Consider the following 9,696-nt stretch of genomic DNA (forward strand, 5'->3'; position numbering starts at 1 on the left):
CCCCCCCTCCCCGCAACACAACTGGGCAGCTGCTCCGCTGAGCAAGGAAGGCACTCACATGCATGCATTGGCGGGTTGTTCACGTAGTCTGGGAATAACGAGCCTCGTCGGCGCGCCTGTTTCCCCGTTCGTGGCCGTGGCCCTCGAGTAGTACGCGTCGGCCCTGAGCTCGAGATGGGCGGCGGCGTGCCTGTGGGTCACCTAGCCAGCCCCCCCCCCCCCTCCTCAGCTAGCCGACATCACTTACGCCCGCCCCCCACGTGGGGACCGTCATCGGTTTACAGCCGTGCGATATGAATGGAGCTCGGGTGGAGCTGTGCACAGCCATTCGCCGCGTCATTCGATTAGCGCGTCAAGATGTAACGGGGAAGCAATCAGAACCATGAAGGTCGCTATGCACGGCCCATCTCTGCCGTCTGCACGCTGCTGCCATCGCCTTGTATAAACTCATTGTACTTCTTGTTGATCTGTATCAATGCACGAGAAAGATGTGACGCAAGATTTCTCACGTTACTTAATAATGAGATCCAATGAGATCAGCGCGAGTCGCCGGATCAAAAGTGAAAGCTGACCGAGACCCGCATTTCCACCTGCTGCCTTCTGTGTGCACCGGACCCGGTGGGTGCTGCGTGCCACTGTGGTTAGGCAGGAGAGGGAATCCAGAATCCAGACCGGTGTCCACGCGGGGCGGGGTGAGGTGGGGTGGGGCTGGGTGGGGGAGGGGCAAGGTAGGGCAGGTGGAGGCAGTGTCCAGCCAGTCAGGAGAGGGGAGGGGGAGCGAGGAGTCCGCAGAGGCCGAAAAGATATAGTGGGGGTACGGGGGGTGGAAATTCCTGGAAGACAGCAGGCATGACACTTCGAACAGCTTCGGGCTCTGCTGCTGCTTGCTCGCCAAGGCCCCCGCCGTGGACGGTGCGCTGCGCTGCGTGGAGGAATACAATCACAATAAAAAGGTTCAGAGTGCCGCTCCCCGCGCTCACCCTGGCCCGGCCCGGCCCGGACGCGGCCCGCCCGGCCCCCGGGCAAAGGAGGCCGGAGCTTACGTCGGCGTAATTTTTATTTTCTTTCTTTCTTCTCGATGTGTTCGGCAATGATGTTGAGGTAGGTGTATCCAGGGCCGCGTTCTCAAAAGGCACGCTTATGTGGGAAAAGAGGGGCCCGCGGCTGCAGCAGAAGGACGGCTTAAGGTGGCCCTGAACCTGAGGTAAAAACATGTTGCACTGTAAAAAAAAGGCAAGCCTTCAGTCATAAAAATTGTCGCTGTCCTTCAAAAGTGCAGTTTCAAACTAGACTTTCAGTGTCACTCACCCTACATCCCCACTTACAATTAAATCCCGTGAAAAAGGGAGCGTATATGTGTCATATATTAGCTGTATATGTCTACTTTGTGCATATGTATCCTCCGATCCTCCGTATATGCCCGTATACAACCCGCATATGGCACGCATATGGCGAATGCATCACACATATATGGGGGAACATGTGCGACATAATCCACCATGTATGTATGATGTACTAGCCATTTGCGAGCCATGTGTGGGTTATATACGGGCATATATATGCACGGGATATACATGCACAAAGTAGACATATACAGCTAATATATGAACCATATAGGTTCCATATACGTTCCGTTTTTCACGGGAAGTGTGTTTATATAGTTTGGTTTTAACTGGTGCTTGATTGCAGACTTTTTTTTTACTGTGCAGGAGCGTCTCGTGCGTGTATGAGCGAACTGTACGTACCGCCTGATACCAGAACCAGAAAGCCAGAAAGTATCAGGAGGACGGGCTGAGAACGTTCGACGGAGCCACCGACTCCAAACAGGCGTCCTAATGCAGCCTTCACGACCGGGGAGGCTGCGCTTGGTCGCTGCTGGACCGCTGTGACGTTATCTCGACTCGATCTCGACATCGTGGCGATGACGAGGCAGACCTAACGCGCAGCTGCATTGGCTGAGGCAGCCCTAAAGACTCCCAACTCCATGGTCTCCACTCCACCCGCACATTTTTTATTTATTTTTTCATTTGTAGTTTTCAAGGGGAGGACCGCGGGTCATTGGGTGGTCGAACAGCCAACACCTCTCTGTAATTGCAGCTCACTGAGGTCAGGAGTTAATTCGTTTTCAGTGGCGGCGGCTCGAGGACTGCACACACACGCCTGTGGTGTTTCTCTTCGTGTGACAAACAGACTTAAATGATAGTCAAATATTGCCGCTCGCCACTGCCCCCGTTCTGTGTGTGCCTTTCGCGCGCTGCGACCGGTGCGCGCGGGGTGCGGCGGCGGCGGAGTCGGCGAAGGCGAGTCGGTTAATGTGTCACAAGTGAGCGGAGGCGTCGCAGGTGAGGACGTCCGGCGGCGGCGCGGCACCACCGGTTAAAGGAGCTTAAAAGAAACGAGGAATCTGCTCCACGTGGGGATGGGCGCGTGCCACTCCCATCCCACGAAGTGCTTGCTTACAAACGCCCCCTCTCCCCCCCCCCCCCCCGCATACAAACGCAGGCGCGGCCGGCCGCGGGCGCGACCCAAGAGAAGGTCAGTACCCACCCAGGCGTACCCACTGAAAGGCTGGCCGCTGCCCATTCGCCGCACTATACTTACGAGCTGGAAGAGTTCGAGAAGCGGCGGCGCCGACAGTGGTGCGAGTGAGAGAGGTGCCAGGCTCGCCGGCGGGGCAAGAGAGAGAGAGAGACGCAGAGAGAGGCTGTTGGGGAGGCCGGGGCGTGATCTCGCATGGCACGCGGCGCTTTCCGGACCGCGGCCGGCCGTCAGCTCCGGGGGACCGGCCGACCACCGGGCGGGCAACCTGCGCCTGCCCGTACCAATCAATTATTATACGGCAAACTTACCTGCTAACGGGATTAATTATAATACAAATAATAAATGCCAATGACACTTGCTGCGAAATTTGAGCCACGTGGCAGACTGAAGCCAACTTTGACCGTGAGGATTTTCAACAGATGAGTCGAGTCACCCTAGATTGTTTGAAACGCCGCACTTTGAACTTGTTCTTCTCGTTGGGGAATGACAGTGACAGGGAGTAGCGCTGGGCCTGCTGGCGCGGAGTATGGCCGACGCAGCTGCTCGCGTCATGCTGGAGTCTGGAGTAGCGCTGCGATTCGCACGTGTGCAATATAGTTCACTCAGTAAAATTAATATTGTTCTCCAGCAATTTTTTCAGTTTCGCTCAACCTCTAGGGAAGGAACTTTTCGAGACAGTTAAAAAAAAAAAAAAAAATTACCACGTTGTACAGAATGTCGTCGGTGGTGGTCCACAATCGCAACATCGTAGAGAAACTACAGCAAAAACCAGAAATGGCCGCCGACTTGACAGCCTTACAGGCGCCTGGCGGGTGGGCAGTCCCGTTGCGCAGGGGTGACTCGCGGGTCGGCCTATCTCACAGGCGCCTTAGCGGATAGGCAGCCCCGATGCGCAGTATGGAGAAACGTTTACTTCGAGCAGATGACCACCTAACTTTGAGTTGTGGTAGTTAAATCAACATCTAAAAATATTTATTTAGTGAGAAAAAGAAAAAAAGAAAAACAAGAAAAAAACAAATATGGTGATATGGTAAAACTACTTTAGATCCAATATGAGATATGCTCCTAGGACTTAACTGAATGGAAGTTTCAGGACTGTTATTTGGTCAGTTATTTCTACTCCACACACTCCGAACATTAGGCATCTTTTTTAATTATCTACACGTAACAGCTTCGGAGCAGAGGTGTCATTTGGATACAAATTGGGACGTCTACTTCCAAGCCAAATGAATAAATGCAAGATGGGTCCAAAGTGGGCCTGATGGTTATGTTCAGCTGCTCAAAAAATAAAGTGATGACAGTAAGAAAATGATGTGTTTGTAACCATAGAATTCTATTGTCTAAAATTTTTTTCTAAATGCAAATTGGTTGAGATATCAAAACCAGCATGCGTCATTTCTAAATTTGTGTCTTTTGTACTGGCACATGTTTTCATCGTGATGTCAATAGATTACTTTGTTGACCAGCTTCACTAGAATTGAGGAGATCCATATTATAACATTTGGGCACCATCGCTCCACAGGCTCATTCGCATAAGAGGTTCAGACTTCGGTACTACCTGCTAGGTCATATCTATTGAATACAGAAAAACACAAACAAGTTTTAGAAAAAGGGTGTGCTTTGACTTAAACATTGAGTCCTGACCATCAACAGTATTATTTCATGTTGGATTCACATAAAAAAGTATTGATAATAATAAAAACAATGAAGATAAAACCAAACTAATTCTCAATCATTAAATAATATGTAAAATGTCACGTAATTTTAGAAATCTATAACTTGACATTCATTTTTTTCATTTCAAAATAGCTCACTTTAACACTTGAACTGGAATGACTGGAGTACAAATATTTTTGTTGACACAGCAGGCACACTGCACACAAAGTTGTTCGGCTATTCGCAGATGAAAACGATTATTTACAGCAAAACAGTTGAATAAAATGCCTCATCGCCGTTATTCTCTCATTCACATAATTGAGATAACCGGCTGATTCTTGAAATTGTCCCCAGCATTACAAGAATGGGATTTAAAACAAATAACTGACAAGTAAATAACATCGCAGTTTGCTATAAATGCTTATGATTTTTTCTTTTATTACACCAATCTCTATACGAAAACTACCATGACTGCCAACTGTTGGCACCTGACGACTGCATTATAAAACGTAAAATAATCGCAATAGGCCTACAATAGACTTTTAATGAAGCATTTTTTGACAGAATTACTTACTCTCCATTGAGCTCATAGTATGCGTTGTCGACGCATTGTGCTTATGGTTGTGTCCCTCTCTTCGTGTTTTTGTTGTGTGTCAGACTATGCACTGTTTTCTAGGGTAATTAAACCAATGGAGTAATGGCCGTTGTAGGCAGTGAATACTGGAGCAATTTGGCTTAAGGGCAACGTTTTCTTTGGTAAACAGCCCACTCTTCCGACTTTTACTTAGTTGAAACTTGTGCGGTGTTTTCTTTCTTCGTCAAGGAGTTTTCAATCGAGCAACCTTGCGCGTTCAGGGAAAGCTTTGTGAGCTTGTCCCGAACTCGGAACTAACCTTGATCAAATACAAGAACGAGGTAAAAGCAAGAAGAATCGGCGTGTTTCTGGAAAACTCACAATGGAAGCTATAGCGAAACACGACTTTAACGCGACGGCGGATGACGAATTGAGTTTTAGGAAAAACCAGGTTTTAAAGGTAAGGTTGTATTCTGCAATTTTCCTCATTGAGCCTAGGCCTATAACCAACCATTTGACGCATTTGTTGTCAGTGGTGACGTCCTTCTCCATTTCGCTATTACATTAACCTGTCACATGGGAAATTTTTGGAAGTTCAGTGTCCGTCAATGCCCTTCCCAATCCTTTTTCGGGTATCTCTTTCCTGTGTGCCATCACTGCCTTGAAAATTTATATTGAGAACTTGTTCTTATGTCTCATATTAAAACTATGAAATGCTACCCAAGTTGGTTTATGAAACCTATCACATATCAAGATACTGTCTTTAGGGAGTTTTGCAGTTTTTTCATGTTTTTAATAATTTTGATTTTTACTTCTTCCTGTACAGATTCTTAACATGGAGGATGATATGAATTGGTATAGAGCTGAATTGGAGGGCAAGGAAGGCCTTATCCCCAGCAATTATATTGAGATGAAGAACCATGAGTAAGTGTCACAACTAAATCCTGATTTATTTTACATTTGGGCTCTGTAACTATTTTATAACAGATTTCAGCTTTATCAGTCATCTCATAGTTTTTGTAGTATTGAGAGCTTGGAATCTGTCCCTTTTTACAGCTGGTACTATGGAAGAATAACTCGAGCAGATGCTGAGAAGCTTTTGTTGAATAAACATGAGGGTGCTTTTCTCATCAGAGTTAGCGAGAGTTCCCCTGGCGACTTCTCACTGTCTGTCAAGTGAGTCTTTGTTTTTCCCTTTTTAAAGGATAAAATTAATAGATGATTTTACAATGCAAGAGTGTTTAAACTTAATAATTACTATGTCATGTTGTATCCATTTGCAGATGCTCTGATGGAGTTCAACACTTCAAAGTTTTGAGAGATGCACAGGGTAAATTTTTCCTGTGGGTTGTTAAGTTCAATTCTTTGAATGAACTCGTTGAATACCACAGAACAGCATCCGTATCTCGTTCTCAGGATGTAAAATTACGTGATATGGTTCCAGATGAGGTAGATTACATTGTTTATTCTTTCTGTTTATACAACTAGTTCTAACTGTTCCATATTTTAATTTACTTCTCTTATTCTTTGCAGTGTTTGGTTCAGGCCCTATATGATTTCACACCTCAAGAAACAGGTGAATTGGAATTTAGGAGAGGAGATGTCATTAATGTCACTGATCGCACGGATCAACATTGGTGGCATGGTGAAATTGGTGCACGCAAGGGACTGTTTCCTTCCACGTATGTGACTGCTTACCACTCATAGACTGCTTTAAATTCTTTTGTATTTGCTCATTGGCATTTTTCTGGTCCATCATTTTGTGTGTCTTTCTCACAAACCTGCTTATTAAGAATGGACCAACCATTGTGAAAACCTGAAAGATATCAATTAATATTACCTATCCTATTGTTTTAGTTGCAAGATAATTTTTTCTTTGTATTACTTTTCTCATAATATTTTGTGAACGGTTTGAAGTACAATTTTAACGGTAAATTTTTCAGGGTGTACTTAGTGTTGGTGAAAAAACTGGAAATTGGCTGCCCAATAGTCTTGATATTTTTCCTCCAATTTTATGCATTGTTAAATGCATATTCATTTTTCACGTGTAATAAGTAAAAATTTTGTTCCCTTAGGAATTTTCATAATCTTCATACCTCTCGTATAGCACATTTTTACACTTATTTCTACCTCCTTTATGATCATTTTTTTCATGCTTCAATGTTGCAATCAATTTTTTCTTACTGTCATACTGTTTAATTCTTTGCAGCGTTTTCTTTTTCTAAACTGGTTATATTGTTTTATTTTTTCTGTTTCTTCTATATTTTTGAATCATAAAATCAATGTTAATTTTGGACTTTCTCCCTAAGCCTTTTCATTTTAAAGTACGGTAAGACAAGGCAAAATGTTTTAATGCTTTGTTTGACATTCTTTAAATTCATTGTTTTAATTATCTACTGTCGTGTTACTGTTTTCTTTTCTTTTTATTGAATGTATGTTTGTTAAATAGTTACTTACAATGAGCCCCGTGATAAATGAAGCTGAAATATAGCTTCACCATGGAAAGAATAATTTTTCACCTCTGTAAGCATTTCCTTTGCTACCCAATGAGATTTGCATATATCATTCATATATCAAACATTTTGCATCTGATTTGGTTGTCATTTTCTTTTTACAGTCTTAATGTCTAATTGTATCTGTAAATGCCATTTTCAAATATTTTGGGTCTGATTTGACAGTATTACCTTTTCAATCCTTGAGATTTTTGCTCTTTTCTTTTTTGTGACGGAATCACAATATCTCTACTTTGCCTTGCCTGCATTGTACTCCTTTTCTTTTGGCGTTTGTCCGCACATGCATCTGCCCAATGGGTAACCTAATGCTTTTATTGATATTAAATACCTTCCCCTACCCAAACTGTTATTTCCTAAGCGTGAGTAGGTGGTTTTTAATACCCATCTCAATTTGCTGTTGTGCTCTTGCTCCTTGTACAAACTTATTTGACATATAAGTGTGATAAATTGTTGCCATGGTTTTGTGTTTACTCTGCTTAGACTACTCAGTGGCTCATTACAATTTTTTTTGGTAAGAGTTGTGGCAAACATTATGCTTTCAAAATTAACCTCACATGTCTGTTTTGTTGTGTTTTCTATTCTTGGAGGTTTTTATGTCATCCTTTGCACATCTGGTGCCAGGAAAACACAATGTAGAACAAAATTTGCGATATTTCCCTATTGTGTGAGTGAAATGTCTTGTGATGATGATGAAATGCAATGGTTAGGATACTCAAACAATTTTAAAATACTTGTTTTGTGTATTCTGTTAGGCTAATTGCTTTTCTGATAAAAAAAATCTTAAGTTAAGATTCTTTGAGTTAATGGAGTGCTTCTATTTATTTTGCATAGACCATGTGTGAAGAGGTCAGTCAGTGTAACACAGTGTGTACTCGTTTCAAGTAATTGGTATACATAATTCATTTCTCTTCATTTATTTGCACCTCCCATTTTAGAGTGATTACCCTCTTTATATTTGTATTGCTTTTGTTTTACTGTTGTGAATACAGACTTGTTTCTTGCATTGTTTCTTTTTTCCAAAAGAAGTGTATTGTTTCATTTTGTGAGCTTCCTGCCTTTTAAATGTGATATGCTCTGTATCAGTCAATGGTGCCATTATACCTTACTGTACCTCTTTTGAGGCAGGTATTAGTCAAGGCTTTCATGTCTTCTCTTAGCTGAAGCTTTGAGTAAATGTTCTAAGGTCTTCACTAAATCAAGCAAAAATGCTCGCATTTAGAATAGTGTAATTATGCGATGAATGTCCCCAGTGCTATTCCAATCTAGTAGTCACCTGTCCACTGGTTCCACTGACTTGTATTCAAGTGTCTTCCTGAGCATAATGCAGATGTTTGAATTGGGGCTCTTCCCTCCACTTACAAGTCATTTTCGCAGTGTTATAATTTGATTTGGTAGACCTCAAGGATTTTCTTCTGTTTGATTTTGTTAAAATCAAACCATTTAACAAATTGCTCGTATTCAAAAAGTTAATGATGGAACTACAGATTCCTTTAATAAGATTAATAGTAATGTTTGTATTAATTGAATTATTGAATGCTACTTCTGTGCTGTTTTATATCATTTGAATGCTTTCCCCTTTTGTAGTATAATTTTCGTGGTATTGCAGTCTGCCACATGTGTACATATTAGACTCCCCAAATGTATAATTTGGTATGTGATGCTAAGGTTGACACCATTGGTGTTTCAATTGTTGAGGCAAGTTGTTAGGGTATGCAGAAATATTTATACGGTATGTAATTATATTGTTCCATTTTCTTTTATTTGCTCGAATTAGTATGTTTTAGATTGTGATGCAGAAAGAAATGTAATGAAAGTGATATCAGCACACATTTGTAATTGTTGAAGCTGTTTCTGAAATGACTTACCTCTAAATGAGGTGTAAGGAACTATGTTGTGAGAACGTGAATTCAGGAGATTCTAGATTGTGAACAAACATTTCACTGGAAGCTAAATTTGTTCTTCTTTATATGATTTATTTTGCTGTTGTGAGTATAATATTTTAACTTTTCAGACGTAGTAATATTTTTCTATCGTTAAAGGAATAAGATAAGATCAGAAAATCAAATATTTTACATAACATGGAATCTATCAGTTTTTGAAATTTAAATCAAGCTCCAAGTTATTTACGTACAGTAGCTTTATGATTACGTTATTATTTATGATATTATTCTGACTAACGGTTAAACGTTTTCTGTTCTGTTGCTGATTTTGTTTATGATGGACTTTTGTGTTCCAGCTGTTAGAATTATCTTTCCCCTTCCCAATTTTTCATTTCATGCCCTCTATTTCTAGCCTTGTGACGCGTCTCCGTACTACAGGTGGAGTTATTCCCAGCTCCCTCAGTTGGTGACGCTGGCTTTTGCAGGTGCATGGATGCATATTGCATTTGTCATAAGTTTATAAAAAGTAAAA

The 9,696-nt window shown here is 42.2% G+C and overlaps 1 protein-coding gene across 1 annotated transcript; it reads left to right on the forward strand.

The window, feature by feature from the left end:
* The first annotated feature begins 4,779 nt into the window (after nt 1-4,779).
* Nucleotides 4,780-9,696, forward strand: LOC113208827 (growth factor receptor-bound protein 2). Its single transcript, XM_026426034.2, has 5 exons — nt 4,780-5,231; nt 5,598-5,695; nt 5,828-5,947; nt 6,055-6,220; nt 6,305-9,696. Exons 1-5 carry the CDS (start codon nt 5,154-5,156, stop codon nt 6,476-6,478), a joined length of 636 nt encoding a protein of 211 aa, XP_026281819.1. The 5' UTR covers nt 4,780-5,153; the 3' UTR covers nt 6,479-9,696.

This window comes from Frankliniella occidentalis, unplaced genomic scaffold (genome assembly GCF_000697945.3).
Source record: "Frankliniella occidentalis isolate FOCC.00 unplaced genomic scaffold, Focc_3.1 Scaffold16, whole genome shotgun sequence".
Lineage (NCBI taxonomy): Eukaryota > Metazoa > Arthropoda > Insecta > Thysanoptera > Thripidae > Frankliniella > Frankliniella occidentalis.